The 17,179-nt window shown below is 35.4% G+C and overlaps 1 protein-coding gene across 1 annotated transcript; it reads left to right on the forward strand.

Moving 5' to 3' along the window:
- Positions 1 to 885: 885 nt before the first annotated feature.
- Positions 886 to 1,699, forward strand: LOC117913015. Its single transcript, XM_034827862.1, has one exon. It carries the CDS (start codon positions 987 to 989, stop codon positions 1,476 to 1,478), a length of 492 nt encoding a protein of 163 aa, XP_034683753.1. The 5' UTR covers positions 886 to 986; the 3' UTR covers positions 1,479 to 1,699.
- Positions 1,700 to 17,179: the final 15,480 nt, after the last annotated feature.

Below are 17,179 nucleotides of genomic sequence, written 5' to 3' on the forward strand. Positions count from 1 at the left end.
CAATTTTAATTTAAAGATTGGCTTCTCTTTCTGTAAGAGAGTATTACAGGCATTTTTGCTCTGTTTCACGGTTGGCAGCTAGCAACAATTAAATGGAAAATTTTAATTTATAAAAATTTCAATATTTGGAGGTTAAATTCAGGGCTGCAATTTGGGTGGGTTGATGGTTAAACCCTAATTTAAAAGCAACTAATCCAAGTTAATCCAACATCATTTCTCTCTAAGATTGGATTAAGTTCGAATTGGTCGAGGTAAACTCGAATTGAACTCAGATTGATTAGATTAAATTTAAGTTAGTTAGGTTGATGGATTGTATAATTTAAAATTTATTTATAATTTTTAAAAGAATTTACATACTCAAAATTTAAATAATAAATAAGACAAAATTTTAAGGTAATAATAAAAATAAATAAAAATAAATTTACATATATTTCTATAATAATGAAAAATATATAATATATTATAATATTATATTTTTAAAAAATTTTAAAAAATAAATAAATATTATTATATAAGATAATATATAATATAAATATTATAAAAATATTAAATCAAATTTATGTTAAGCTTAGGTTGCCTAAATGTTGGTACGAGTCCAGCTCAAACTAAGTTCGGATTAAAAAAATCTAATTTAAGTTTAAATTAAGTATTGAAAATGATTGAATACTCGATCGAATGGGAGAAGTTGCAGCTTTAGTTATAACTTATAACCTAAAAAAAATAAAAATATAATTAAAACTTTTTCAATATTTTTTTAAAAGAAAATGGGTATTGATTTTAAAAGAGAATGAGTAATGAGTGGCCTAGATTTCTGGAGGGTGACGAACAAGGGCCCTAGGATTTTGCTTTTTCATTTTGTCTAGGATGGATAAGGTGCGGCTAGTGGAGAAGACCCTGGACCTGGATCTCACAAACTCTCCTTCCCCACCCTTTTCTCTCCAAGAGGAACCTGCCAAATTAGTCTCCTACTGTTAGAAACCTTAAAGATGTTGCTGTTGTATCCGGCATCCGCCTCCCTACCATCACTGCAACTGCTGGCCAATAGTTCAAGCATCAAATGTAGAAGTGGATTGCATATGCCACTGAAGGTAATGGGTATGGCAAAGGAAAGCAGCGACAGCGGTGATGGCATCACAGAGAAGGTAGCCATAGTGGGTGGCCTGGTATCTACCCCCGTCATTGCCTGGTCTCTCTACACTCTGAAGACAACAGGCTGTGGCCTGCCCCCTGGGCCAGGAGGCTCAATAGGCGCACTTGAAGGTGTGAGCTACCTCATTGTCGTGGGAATTGTGGCTTGGTCCTCGTACACCAAATACAAAACTGGCTCCGGTCTCCCTAACGGACCTTTTGGCTTGTTGGGTGCTGTTGAAGGCCTTTCATATTTATCATTGCTCGCCATTTTGGTGGTGTTCGGGCTGCAGTTTTTTGAGCAGGGTTCCATCCCTGGACCCCTCCCCAGCGACCAGTGCTTTGGCTAAAGCCTTGTGTATCGTCATCCTTGTTCTACCTCAAGATAATGTACTACAGGCCAGTACATTTCCTATCGGCTGTATATGGTCATGCTTCACCCGGGCTGTCGGTTGAAGAAAATTGCCGTGATTGAATGTTGATCCACACTTTTTCTTTCTCCACTGTTGGTCTCCTGTTTATAGTTAAATCTTTTTCTCCAATAAATTGGGCTTTGGAACAGTTTTGCTTACTTAGTTCTCACTGGTTTTAGGCATCTCAATTGGGACCTAAGTCACTTGGTTTTATTTTCCCGAAATAAACTATCTTTGAGTTTGATCTACCCACTGGTCTGAAACTATTCCAATTCATTATAGCGCAAAGGCTGATTCGCCCATGAGATGAAAACAAGATCAGCACCAAATACTAAGAGCAACCTGATGAACTGGCTATGGAAGTAAAAAATACACAAAACACATAATGATTTATGTGATTTGACTTTAAGCCTACATCCATATCAAAATAAAGAAAAACTTTCACTATTGTTTGAAGAACTCTCACATCTCAAAGTCTTGGTTACTCTCAAACAAGGAATCTTTAAGTTAAAATCTTTCCCAATAACCATAAAAACCCTTTATTGTTGCAACATGTTGTTCTTTTAAGAGCTTTATTCTAACACTTTGAACCTCACATCCTCGGCTCTTGGAATTCTTTCCTTCCTTTCGAAAACTCATTTGCAAACAATAACCTTTTGTCCCTTAGGCATCTTAACTAGTTTCCCAATATGGTTTTGTTGAAGTGATTCAATCTCCTCATTCATAATGACAATTCATTGTATAGACTCTTTATTAGTAATGGCCTCATGATAACTGTGAGGTTTCTTACTTCTAATGCTTTTGACACATGAAGTATATAAGCAACCAAATCTATATAAGCATACCTTTAAGGTGGTTTAATCGGCTTTCTTGTTTTATTTTTTATTAAATTGTTTAATTGCTCATATGGTATTTTTTTTATCATCAAAATCTCTTCTACGCTTTGTGCTCAAACTCCACATTTTTTCTCACACCAAGATTATTTTCTATATCAAATTGCTTCTTCTTAGGACTTAATATTGGAGACTCATCAAAGGCACATCCATACTAATAAGAAATTTGGAGGATTTGAATGTAGACACCATAACCTATACCCTTTTATACTATTTGTATGCCATAAAAATATGCATTTCTATGCTCTTGGTTCCAACTTACCTTCATTTATATGCGTATAAAGTAAGACAACAAAAAATTCGAAAAAATTTACATAATTAGTCAAGGAACTAGAATCTATCTCTTTAGGATTCTTATAATTAATGGAAACTAAAAGAAATCTATTTGAAAAGATAACAAGCTAAATTAACCGCTTTACCCTAAAAATTCTTTTAACAATCTTGTATCTAGAAGAGTTCTCTTCATCTATTTTATAACACCATTCTGATGTGGATTATGTCTAATTGAGTAATGTGTCACAAGATGCTTTAAATGAGCCTCCCCATGGGTTTATATAGAGCCCATGAAGCTTCTGGAGACTTCTACACTTAGCCATTAGTGGGAAGAGTGTAGAAGGTTCTAAAGATGCCTAGAGATGTCCACACATCTTTACACTATGGTGGAAGTCATGAGAAGAGTCCAAGGCTTTCTAGAGAATTCTAGAGATCTCTTTGTGAAACCAAAGTTTGGTTAATCTCGGTTTTGATGATAACAAAACAAGGTTTATAACTAATTATTATATTTCAAGTGTATTTAAGCAAGACGATTTCCAAAGTGGCAATCATAAAGAGAAATGATTAAGAAGAAGAAGACCTCAAAGAGAAATGTTTTTCAAGACCCAAGCTTCATAAGATCTGTTTGTAAAGTTGTTGGTGTACTAAGATTTTCATGCATTACGTTCCTTACTTATGCACCAAAATCATCCAAGAGTTTTTTCTTTTTAAATCCTTTAAATTTGGATGATTTCATGTTTTCAACTAAAATCTTGTGTTAAATGTTTTTCAAACCTGTTTAAAAGGTTTTAAGTTGAAAAAGTTGGTTGTTGAGCCAAAAACGGCTCAACCAGTTGAACCGGTTGACCCCCATCTTAACCGGTAGAGAGGTGCAAAAAAACCTTCTCTTATTTTCAAAACAGTTGTTCAACTGATCAAGGTTGGAGCTCAACTGATCAACCCGTGCTTCAACCGGTCAAGGGGCGGTCGAGATCCAACGATCGCCTACCAAACATTAAATGCTAACGACTAGTCAATCGGTCGATCCTCAACTTGATCAGTCGAACCCCCAATGGCTAGTTTGACATTTTTCATCTATAAAAAAGTTTTAATCTTCATTGTTTCATGAGGTTAACCTTCCTAAACCGTTTTTTAATATATTTGAGTCTTGGGAGAGTGTTTTTGAGTGCACCGTTGTTCTAAAACTTGTATATCTTTAGTGCACCATTCAATCCTAGTTTTCTTGTATCATTTGAGCCTTAAAGTTTTGTACTAGGATTTTGTGAGATACTTTATTCATTTGTAAATCTTTGAGATGAAGAATCTAAGTGTGAGATATCACTTAGGGATTCTCAAGAGTGAGATATCTCTTGAGGTTTGTAAAGGGTGCTTAAAGCCAAAAGTCCAAGATAGTGGATTGAAGCCATTATCCAATTGTATTGCTTGAAGGCTTGGTTTGGAAGCCTTAAATTAGTGGAACCTCAAGCTTGAGATGAAAGCTAGATGAGAATGGATGTAGGTCAGGTTGCACTGAACCACTATAAAAATATTGTGTTTGCATTCTCTCTTCCATACTCTTTTACTTTATATGCAATTGTTTTTATATTGTTTTATTATATATTTGTATATAATTGTCTTTTGCATTCATACAATTTAAATTTGCAAAAAGAGACCATCACCCTATTCACTCCCTCTTTAGGGCAATTACCATAAGTTGGATTAGCCTAATTTTTCTAACAATTGGTATCAGAGCTAGGTCTTTTGTTTAAGACTTAACCGTCTAAGAGATAATGGCTAATACTTCAAGCTCATCTCACATTGAAAGTTTTTCAACCACCCGATCTTCATTCTTTACAAGAACCAATTATTCCTATTGGAAAGAAAAAATGTCTTGGTTTTTAAAATCTATTAATCTTGATCTATGAGATGTCATTGGAGATGGTCCCCACATTTCTTCAAAATGAGAAAATGAAGTGATGGTTCCAAAACCTAAGCAAGAATGGGATGAGGTTGATAAAAAAAAAAAAAAAAGTTCAATTAAATGCCAAAGTCGTTTATATCTTACATAGTGTTATTGATAGAAATGAATTTAATTATGTTTGGCAATGTAAGTCGGCTAAAGAAATTTGGAGACTATTAGCAATCACTCATGAGGGAAACAACCAAGTTAAAGAGTCTAGAATCAACATCCTTGTGCATGATTATGAATTATTTTCTATGAAGGATTTTGAATCTATTGTAGAGATGTTTTCTAGGTTCCTAGTGATTGTGAATGAACTTGACGCCTTGGGAAAAACCTACACCGAAGTAGAGAAAGTTATGAAGATCTTAAGGTCTCTACCAAAGAAATGGGAAACAAAAGTGATGACTATTCAAGAAGCAAAGGATCTCACCAAACTCTCACTTGAAAAACTCATTGGGTCACTCATGACTTATGAGATAAATTTGACCAATCATAAAAAAAATTGAAGAAAATAAGAAAAGTATAGCTTTTATGGCTTCAAAAAATGATGATGAAGAGGAAAAGAGTGAAAGTGAAAGTGATGAAGACTCCATGGAAGAAGAATGTACAAATGAGAATGCCAACAAGTGCTTCATGGCTTTCGAGGATCATGAAGATGAGGTAAATTCCAACTCTAACTATAGTGAGTTTCCAGATATACTTCAAGAATTATATTTTGATCTTGAAAAACTTTGGTTCAAAAATGTCTTTCTCAAGAAAAATATTTCTTGTCTTCAAAATGAGCTCAATGAGCTTAAGGAAAAATTTGAAAATATTGAGAAGGCAAAAATCTCTTTTGAAAAGGAAAATGATGAGTTGAAAAAGAAAAATGAATGGTTAACATCCTCTCTACAAAAATTCTCAAATGATCATAAGACTTTTGATATAATTTTGACAAGTCAAAAGTGCATTTATTATAAAAAGGGACTAGACTATAAGTCTTTCAAAAATCAAAAATATTTTAAGAATTATTTTGTAAAGGAAGCCTCTAGTTTTTCACCTTCAACTATTTGCAATCTTTGTGGAAGAGAAGGTCACATTAGTGATATTTGTCCCTTAAGAAAATCCCTTCATGTTCTTTAAAACTCTAAATTATTTTGGATTCCAAATGGAAGAAATACCCAAAAAGATATGGGTACCAAAGGCTACTTAATTTGTTTTGTAGGGATCCATGGAAGAAGGAGAATATACTTACCTTGGAAAGAATGCATTGATGATATTGGTAATGGTATCTCTTTTAAAGTTTAATTTGCAATATCATTTTATCATTTTACTAACACTTGATAAAATTTTTGTTAATAATATAACATTTGGTATCACATCAATAAAATTGGTATATTTGTTAAACCAAGGTTTGGATTAAAAAGAAGATTTTATTTAATATATACCTAGGTAAAATTGAATGATCATATGTTTGTATGCTCTAATAAAGTTATTCAATGCATGTTATATATATTTTTAAATGCATATGTTTTCTCATACATCTTTTCCAAATCATGTTTTAAATTGGGAATGCTCTAAGGTTGAGAAATCTTTTATTTGGAAAATGTTCTCAAATGAAAAATTGGGGAGATTCATTTTCATGAGAAATTATATAATGCTTATTTTTTATTTTAACTTTTGATGTCATGTGATTCCCTTTATATGCTTTATTGAGACTTTTTATTGATGACAAAAAATTGGAGAAGTAATGGTAGGTTGCTAACTTGAAAAGCATATCCATATTGATGCAATGTGCTTTATTGATCATAATTGCTTCTATCATATTTAATAATAATATCTTGTCAATTGCTAAATTGCTCTTTATGCTATTTATGTTTGATTATATCATTTTGAGCACCCTTAATATACTCCTTGAAGTTTCTAAACTTGAATATTTTCTAAATTCAATGGAGCATATATTGAGGGAGAGCTTTTTAGCAACCTTGGTTTTGTCATCACCAAAAATGAGAAGATTGTGAAACCAAGGTTTGGTTAATCTCGGTTTTGATGATAACAAAACAGGGTTTAGAAATAATGATTATATTTCAAGTGTGTTTAGTTAAAATGATTTCCAAAGTGGTAATCACAAAGATAAATCAAGCCAAGAAAAAATCATTAAGAAGAAGAAGACCTCAAAGAGAAGTGTTTTTCAAGACCCAAGCTTCATAAGATCTCTTTGTAAGGTTGTTGGTGCACTAAGATTTTCATACATTACATTCTTTACTTATGCACCAAAATCATCTAAGAGTTTTTTCTTTTTAAATCCTTTAAAATTAGATGATTTCATGTTTTCAAATAAAACCTTGCGTCAAATGTTTTCCAAACTTGTTTAAAAGGTTTTAAGTTGAAAAAGTTGGTTGTTAAGCCAAAAATGGCTCAATCGGTTGAACTGAATGAGGAACCAGTCGACCCCCAACTTAACCAATCGAGGGGTCCAAAAAAACCTTCTCTCTCTTCCAAAATGGTTGTTCAATCGGTCAAGGTTGAACTTCAACTGGTTGACCCCCACCTCAACCGATCGAGGTCTGATTAAGGGGTGGTCGATGTCCAATGATCACCTATCAAGCATTAAATGCTAACGGTTAGTTTGACATTTTTCATCTATAAAAAGGCTTCAATCTTCATTCTTTCATGAGCTTAACCTTCCAAAACCTTTCTTGAATATATTTGAGCCTTGGGAGAGTGTTTTTTAGTACACCATTGTTCTAAAACTTGCATATATTTAATGCACCATTCAATCATAGTTTTCTTGTATCATTTGAGCCTTAAAGTTTTGTACTAGAATTTTGTGAGATCCTTTATTCATTTGTAAATTTTTAAGAGAAATGATCAAAGTGTGAGATATCACTTAGGGATTCTCAAGTGTAGGGTATCACTTGAAGGGTTATTCAAGAGTGAGGTATCTCTTGAAGTTTGTAAAGGGTGCTTAGAGCCAGAAGTCCAAGATGATGGATTGGAACCATAATCCAATTGTATTGCTTGAAGGCTTGGTTTGGAAACCTTAAATTAATGGAACCTCAAGCTTGGAATGGAAGCTAGAAGATAGTGATGTAGGTCGAGTTGTGCTGAACCACTATAAAAATATTGTGTTTACATTCTCTCTCCCCTATTCTTTTACTTTATATGCAATTGTTTTTATATTGTTTTATTATATATTTACATATAATTATCCCTTACATTCATACAATTTAAATTTGCAAAAAGAGATCATCACCCTATTCACCCCTTCTCTAGGGTGATTACCATAGGTTGGATTAGTCTAATTTTTCTAACACTCTTATATATCCTTATACATAGGCTTGTACATAGAATTGTGTAGGGTGTTTTACAATAGTCATGAATTGTATGGAACCCTTCAAGGCTTCAAAGAGTTCCATTGGTGCCTATAAATAGGTGAGAGCCTCATTTGGCCAAGACACCAAACAAGTGAGTTCTAAAACACTTGTAAAGCTTTTTTTGAGTAATAAAAGTTTTTATTCTTCAAGAGTTGCCTACTACGCCTTTTAAAGCTTCCAAGTTGTGAGCATCTTACCCTAACAAGCTAAGCATCAGGAGTAAGGCTAACTTAGCAAGATCGAGGGTTTTGGTTTGTCTAAGTGTCGCTCAAGCTTAGGAAAAGACTAAGTTTGTGATAGTTGGTATAAGAGCGTGACTACGAAGCGAGCACAATAAAGAAATCATGTCGGGCTCCAACATAGACGAAACTAATGAGCAAACCAATAAAAGGGAGTCCGAGCCTACTGCATTGAACAGATGCAGGAAGGAAAAAATTTCTCTGATACCTTAGCCAACATAGAGGCAAGACTAGCCAAAGTGGAGCTAGCCATGACAAACAACTAGGAAGGGATGGACTTGATCGAGCAAAGCATGGAGAAAGACTTAGAAGATCTAAGGAATCAAATCTAAGACCTTCGTGAGGGGATTCTAGGCTCACAAGTTCAATCAATGTCACACAAGGAGTTCATGTCCTTCCAAGATAAGGTCATGAGCATGTTTACTAGCATGGAGTCAAGAGAGGAGACCTTAGCTAGATGTATGAAGGCCCAAGACCATGAGGTTCGACAAAAGTTGATCATCTACAAGATTGTCGTATCAGCATGAGTCATGGCCACTCATGAGGCACTAAGGGTGGAGGTGCCTAAATCACACACATTCAGTGGCAAGAGGAATGCCAAAGAACTGGACAACTTCTTATGGCACATGGAACACTACTTTGAGGTTATCGCACTAACAAATGAAACCACTAAAGTACATATCGCGACCCTCTACCACACTGATAATGCTACTCTATGGTGGCATCGAAGATTTGCCTATATAGAAAAAGGGACGTGCACCATAGACACATGGGATGCCTTTAAGTGAAAAACCAAAAGGCAATTCTACCCCAATGATGTGACTTACCTAGCAAGGAAAAATATGAAGCATCTTAAGCACACGGGCTTGATTCATGAGTATGTCAAAGAGTTCTCTGCACTAATGCTTGAGATTCCTAACATGTCTAAAGAAGAGTTACTATTCACTTCATAGACAACTTGTAAAGCTAGGCTGAGCAAGAGTTGAGGAGACGTGGTGTCCAAGACCTAGCCATGATCATGGTAGTAGCGGAGTCATTGGTGGAATATGAGAGAGGAGACTCATCCAAGCCTAAGCCACAATCTAGGGATAATTATGCCAAAGGTGTGGGAGACATGGGATCACGGGGCTACACTCCTAAGAAAAGATCAAGCAAGGGTCCTAGTGGTAAGGATGGCAAAGGTAAAGATAAACGGAAAGAGTTCACGTCCATGACCAATTGTTTCCTATGTGATGGTCCACATTGGGCATAGGATTGACCCAAAAGGAAAGCCTTAAATGCCATGATTGAGGAGAAAGAAAAGGAGGGTGATGCTCACGTGGGATCATTATAACTCTTAAACCATCTCAAGGCCAAGTCAGTACTTAAGACACCTCAAATCAAATGGCTAACGTATGTAGAGAACGTTGTAAATAGGAAGACCACCAAGGCTCTGATGGACACTGGTGCCACTCATAATTTTGTCTCGAAGAATGAGGCAAAGAGGCTAGAGCTCCAAGCATCCAAGGGAAGAGGTTGGCTTAAGGTAGTTAATTCAATTGCGAAGCCATCACACAGTGAAGCATGCAGGGTGGCTATGCGTATTGGCTCATGGGAAAGAATGGTTGACTTCACAATGGCACCCATAGACGACTTCAAGATGGTATTGAGGATGGACTTTCTACTTATGTCACTGCTCTTCCTATGCTCAATGGTTATCCTAGGGGAAAAGAAGCCATGCATGGTCTCTATGGTCATCAAATTTTTGCCCAAGACCTCTATGTTATCGGCTATGCAAGTAAAGAATGGGTTAAAGAGGAAAGAGATGACTTATCTTGCCACCTTTAAAGAGGAAAAAAATGATGGGTCGAGAGAACCCATGCCTAAGGAAATCGAGAGAGTCCTTGATGAGTTCAAGGACGTGATGCCACTCGAGTTGCCCAAGAGACTCTTTCCTAGAAGGAAGGAAGACCATTAGATCAAGTTGGAGTCGGGAGCTAAGCCCCTTGCTATGGGGCCATACAGGATGGCACCGCTCGAGCTGAAAGAGTTAAAGAGACAACTTAAGGAGTTTCTGGATGTAGGGTTCATCCAACCATCCAAGGCTTCATATGGCTCACTAGTCTTATTTCAAAAAAAACATGATGGGTCTCTATGAATGTGCATCAATTATTGGGCATTCAACAAGGTGACGGTAAAGAACAAGTATCCTATTTTGCTCATCGCCGACTTGTTTGATCAATTTGGTAGGGCGAGATATTTCACAAAGCTAGACTTGAGGTCAGGTCATTATCAAGTAAGGATTGTAGAGATGGACGAGTCGAAGACTACATGTGTGACCAGGTATGGATCATATGAGTTCTTAGTGATGCCCTTCAACCTCACCAATGCCCCGATGACATTTTGCACACTCATGAATAAGATCTCCCACCATATTTAAACAAGTTCGTGGTGGTGTACTTAGATGACATAGTCATCTACAATAACATGTTGAAGGAACATATAGAGCATCTAAGGAAGGTTTTTAATATTTTAAGGCAGAACGAGTTATACGTAGAAAATGAGAAGTGCTCATTTGCTAAGGAAGATGTGAGCTTCCTAGGACATCGCATCAAGGTTGACAAGTTGATGATGGATGACAACAAGGTTAAGGCCATCCAGGAATGAGATCCACCAACCAAGGTACCTCAACTAAGATCTTTCCTTGGTCTAATTAAATACTATCGAAAATTCATTAAGGGTTATTTGACAAGGGCAACTCCACTCATTGATCTTCTCAAGAAGGACAAGGCATGAGAGTGAGACGAAAGGTGTCAACAAACCTTCAAATATCTAAAGAAGGTTGTGACTGAGGAGCCCATGTTGGCACTACCCGACCATACTAAGGTATTTGAGGTACATATGGATGCCTCAGACTTCACTATTGGAGAGGTTCTAATGCTAGACAAACATCTGGTAGCCTCGAGAGTTGCAAGCTTAATGACATGGAGATGTGCTACACAGTGCAAGAAAATGAGATGATCGTCATCTTCTATTGCTTGCGCATATAGAGACATTATCTCTTAAAGTCTCACTTCATAGTGAAGACCAACAATGTTGCCATTAGCTATTTCCAGACACAGAAGAAGCTAAGTCCTAAGCAAGCTAGGTGGCAAGACTTCCTGGCCAAGCTCGACTGCACATTGGAGTATAAGCCAGGAAATGCTAATCACGTGGCTAATGCCTTAAGCCATAAAGCAGAGTTAATTTTCATGACGAGCCAACCCCAATGAGAGAGGTTACAACACGATCGAATGGCTAAGAGCGTCATTGCCTTAGCACATGAAAGAAAAATTAAGTGGTTCTGGGTAGAGGACAACTTACTATACACCAAGGACAAACAACTCTATGTGCCCAAGTGGGCGAATATGAGAATGAATCTTATCAAAGAGTGTTATGACACCAAGTGGGCTAGGCACCCTAGGCAACGACGCACAAGAGCACTACTTGAGTTGGCTTACTATTGACCTTAGATACAGGATAAAGTTGAGGCCTATGTGAGGACTTGTCTTATGTGCCAACAAGACAATGTAGAACATCGATAACTTAGAGGCTTGTTGGAGCCACTACCCATAGCGAAGCATCCATAGGAGAGCGTCAGTATGGACTTCATTATTGAGCTACCTAAGTTGAAGGGCTACGACTTGATCATAGTGGTAGTGGACAAGTTTTCTAAGTATGTGACCTTCATAGCAGCCCTTACTAGTTACATCGTAAAGGAGACAACAAGGCTATTCTTGAAGCACGTGGTCAAGTATTAGGGGTTGCCTAAGTACATTATCAGTGATCGTGATCTACGCTTCATTGGGAAGTTTTAGACAAAACTCTTGAAACTTGTGGGTTTGAAACTTCTCTTATCTTCGAGCTTTCACCCATAGACGGATGGACAAACTAAGAGGGTGAATGTCTTACTAGAGCTATACTTAAGGCACTTCGTGAGTGCCAACCAAAAGGGTTGGGCTAAGTTGCTAGATGTAACCTAGTTCTCATACAACTTGCAAATGAGTGAGACAACCAACAAGAACCCGTTCGAGCTAGCCACAAGGCAACAACCATTGACTCCTCACACCCTAGCAATGGGCTATGCGGGAAGAAGTCCAATGGCTTTCAATTTCACTAAGGGATGGTACAAGCAAGTTGATATAGCTCACTCATACCTGGACAAAGTCGTTATGAAGATGAAAAAGTGGGCTTACAATAAGCGATGCCACACGAAGTACTAGGTTGAAGACATGGTGCTGATCAAACTCTTTCCTCAACAATTCAAGTCGCTAAGGTCAATGCATAAAGGCCTTGGGAAGAGGTATGAAGGACCCTTCCCCATACTAGTAAAGGTCGGTAAGGTGTCCTACAAAATTGAGTTACCTCCAAGGTTGAAGATTCATCCCGTCTTCCACGTAAATTACATAAAACCATATCACAAAGACAACAATAATCCAAGTTGAGTGTTGTCCAAGAGGCCACCTACTACGGTTATGACCTCCTATGACAAGGAGGTAGAACACATCATTGCAAACCAAGTCATCATGAGACGAGGTGTGCCTCCTACTATGGAGTACTTAGTGAAATGAAAATGACCACCAGAGAGCAAGGCCAGCTAGGAGTTAGCACACACACTATGGCAGTTCTAAGAGCATATAGAGCAGTTTCGAGTGAAAAACATGATGAAGAGGTCTATAGCTTAGGTGGGGGAGAGTGTCACAAGATGCTTCAAATGAGTTTCCCTATGGGTTTATATAAAGCCTAGGAAGTTTCTTGAGACTTTTACACTTAGCCATTGGTGGTAAAAGTGTGAAAAGTGTGAACATCTTTACACTATGGTGGAAGGCATGAAAAAAGTCCAAGGCTTTCTAAAGAATTATAGAGATCTCTTAGATATCCTTGTACATAGGCTTGTACATAAAATTGTATAAGGTGTTCTATAGTATTCATAAATTGTAAGGAATCTTCCAAGGTTTCAGAGAGTTCCATTGGTGCGTATAAATAAGTGAGGACCTCATTTGGCCAAGACACCAAGCAAGTGAGTTCCAAAGCATTTGTAAAGCTTCATTTGAGCAATAAAAACTTCTATTCTTCAAAAGTTGCCTACTACGCCTTCTAAAACTTCCAAGTGGTGAGCATTTTGGCCTAGCAAACTAAGCATTAGGAGTAAGGTTGACTTAGCAATATCAAAAGTCTTGGCTTGTCTAAGTGTCGCATGAGCTTAGGAAAAGACTAAGTCTGTGACAAATGTCTCACAAAACCTTCATTCTTAAAATCTCTTTCTCATAAAATTTTATGTTATTGCTATCTATCTATCTATCAATCAATCAATCTATCTATCTATCTATCTATCTATATATATATATATATATATATATATATATATATATAGATATATATATATATTTCTAAAATAATTATTGATGAAGGTTAACATATATCTTTCACTATCATGTGATAAGATATAAATTGATGTAATCCAAAGTACCTTAAGTCTTGTGAACAACTACACTAAATCTAATTTTGTATTATTTCCATAACACACAATTCTCATAAATAAAAAATAAAAAAACTTAGATTTTGTCCACTAAGAAAACCTTGTTTGCTCAAAATTCTAAAACATGTCCTATTCATGTGCCTAAGCCTCATATACCACCATATGGTGAATTTTGAGAAAACAAAGGCTATGCTTAGTTAAGAAAAACACCCAAAAGGGGGGAGTGAATTGAGTTTTTAAAATCTTTTCAATCACAACAAATTCAAACACAATATAAGCAAAGTAAAGATAGAGAGTTTAGAGAATTCAAATTCGGGTTTATAATGGTTCAGCACTTCCTTGCCTACGTCCACTCTCCTCAACCTCCTAACCGAGTGAGGGTTCCACTAACTTGAAGCTTCAACCAAGCTTTCAATCTTCTTACACTTGGATTCCGACTCCAATGGGCTCTTACACAACCTCTTCAAGATTCAAACCTCTTGAAGGCTTTAACACTCAGATTTTTACAAGATATAATCCCTCAACCTAGCTTAAGGATAGCTCAAATATAAGACAAAGCTAGGATGACACATAAGAGTGCATTAAAGGATATGCAAGTGGTGATTTAATGCATTATGAAAGAAATGAGAGCTTTTTTATCAAGAACAGGTAGGTAGGCTATTGAATACAAGTGTTCTCTTACCAATAAATGAAGTGGAGCTCTCAATTTATAGGTTTCTAAGCTCGGGAGTCTAAAACAGCAAAAGGTAACCTTGTTCGGTCAAGCTAGGGGCGAGCTAGGGGTCGACCGGTTCACTAGCCATTGGAGCATTTAATGTATGACAGGTTACCGTTGCCTCAACCGGACCTCGACCGATAAGGGAATCACCTCGATCGGGAAGAGAAGGCCACTGCGAGAGAGAGAAGGTTTTGGTGCATCATTGACCGATCCTCGATCGGATGAGGTCAACCAATCAACCGGTTCCTCAACCGGTTGGCCATAGCCTCGACCAGTTGAGCCTTTTTGGTCCTGAAAACCTATTTTTTTAATTCCTTTCTTTTCTAACACTTAGACAAGGTCTTTAGGTGAATTATTAAGCCAGTTATAAAACATTTTGCCTAAGGTACAATAGTTAAAAACTCGGGTTTTAATGAAATCGAAGTTTTAAAGAATAAACCGAGTTTTCTAAGATGCATGAAATGTATGAAAATCCTAAGTGCACTCATGCATTCATCTTAGATTAGTTTCCTATGATCACAAGTCTTCCAAGTGTCTCGATCTTGTATCCATTTGGTCATTTGATGAATTTTCGAGTTTATACCTGAGATTCTTAATCATTAAACCAATTAGTCACTTAACCATGGTTTGTTATCATCAAACCCGATTAGGAGAACCCTTGGGCTAACAAATTTGATTATAAAGTTGAAATTGAAATTTCACTTGTAACCGTGCTACCTTGCAATATATAAAGACCAATCACAATAAAAGCACCATTTGAGATTCTCATTACTCAATCTCTAGCTTTATATATGCATTCATCAACCTTCTTTTACTCATATGCCTAAGTCACATGCTACAATCTAGTAGTCTTTGAATTTGAAACTCAAGTTGCACTTCTAATTATGCTATCTTGCAATATATAAAGACCATTAATTTTTTGTCTTTATATCACAAAAAGAGTACCCTTTGAGATTCTTATAACCTAACCTCCAACTTTATATGTACATTCATTTAAGTCAAGTATATTTAAAAGAAATCAAAATTTTCTTTAATTCTAGGATATGCCTTACATTAGTTAACGTCCTCGTAATGTCACCATGCATCTTAATTTGAATTGTGTCTATTCCAAAAACCTTACAAACTTTATTTTTTTCCAATACCTAATTGGGAGAAATATAATAAAAGTACCTTGAATCAATAATCCACTTATCACTGGAGTTATTAACAATAGTTGAATGAATACTTTATAAGTTGGTAAGTACTAAAATCCATATTTGAAGAACTTGATAAGAGAATCTTGACTTACGGATCCAATCATCACTTGAGTTATTAACTATAACTAAAAGGACATATGCAACATCCAAATTTTTTCCTATAACTGCTATATCACTTGAATTAGAAGCTTTGTTTTTTCCCATTTTCTTCACATTATGGATAACTTTTCACATAGTTTCCTTCCTTGTTACAATTGAAACACTCGTTATTTCCTTTAGACTTTGATTTAGATCTAAATCAATATTTCCTATCATTATTTTTCTTTTCTATTCTCTCTCTAGCCAACAAACCTTCAATTGACCTTTTTTTTCTATGCTCAAACACCATTTTCTTCAACTCCTTTGAATTCATGGTTGCCCTAACATCTTTTATGGAAAGAATATTTCTACTATACATCATAGTATCCATAAACACTCATAAGAATTTGGTGGGGAACATATCAAAATTATAATTTGGTTTTCATCATCAATTCTCAAATCAATATCCCTTATATTTATTATAGTTTTATTGAACTCATTAAGACAATCTTTAATGAATGTACTTTTTTTTTACCAAGAAAGTAAACAATTGTTTCTTTAAATACAAACAATTATTAAAAACATTATATACAAACTTTTCAACTTCAATCATTACTTGGTAGTTGTATCGCAAGCACAATAGAATAATACTATTAGTTTTCTCCATAAGATTATTATTCTTTTTATCAAACATATTTGTTGGAAAAACTTTTCTATCTTTCAGTGTTTTACACAACCCTTATTGAACTAACAAGATATGTATCTTAACATGCATGTCATAAATTGATATTATTTCTTTCATCAAACTTTGTAATCTCAAACTTCATCATTGTTCCAAGTCAAACAACCTAAGTTTTGATACCAGTTTGTTATGAAAGACAATGCCAAAGAACAATAATAAAAAAAGGAAATCAAACTAAAAACACACACACACACATGCGCACAAAGTAAGATTTACATGGTTCACCTTAAAACCCACATCTATAAGTTAAAATGAAAAAAAAACTTCCACTATTGTTCAAGATGTTACAATAATAGAGTTCTAAAACTCAAGTCCTAATTTCATTAAAAAGAAGACTTTTTCTTTCAACCAAAATTTCTTTTTATATTTTGGCAATTACATAACAATATTCAATATAAGAAACTAATTGCATAATTATCAAAGATATATTTCCTAAAAAAAAAAATCTCACAATAAAATATTTCTTTTATAATAATAGAAAAGTTTCTTATACGAATATACCCTAATAGAAAAAATCAAAGATTTTAAAATTGAATTAAAAGAGAATTTGAATACTTGTTATGTCAATAAAACTTTTGATATTACTTATTGTATATACGAAAGTTATAATGTTAACATATTAATAAAATAATACAAAGATAAAATCATAAAGATACATAAGGTTTTAATATGGTTTTGTTAATTATGCTTACATTTGTGGATTA

The sequence above is a fragment of the Vitis riparia genome, chromosome 4 (assembly GCF_004353265.1).
Source record: "Vitis riparia cultivar Riparia Gloire de Montpellier isolate 1030 chromosome 4, EGFV_Vit.rip_1.0, whole genome shotgun sequence".
Taxonomy (NCBI): Eukaryota; Viridiplantae; Streptophyta; class Magnoliopsida; order Vitales; family Vitaceae; genus Vitis; species Vitis riparia.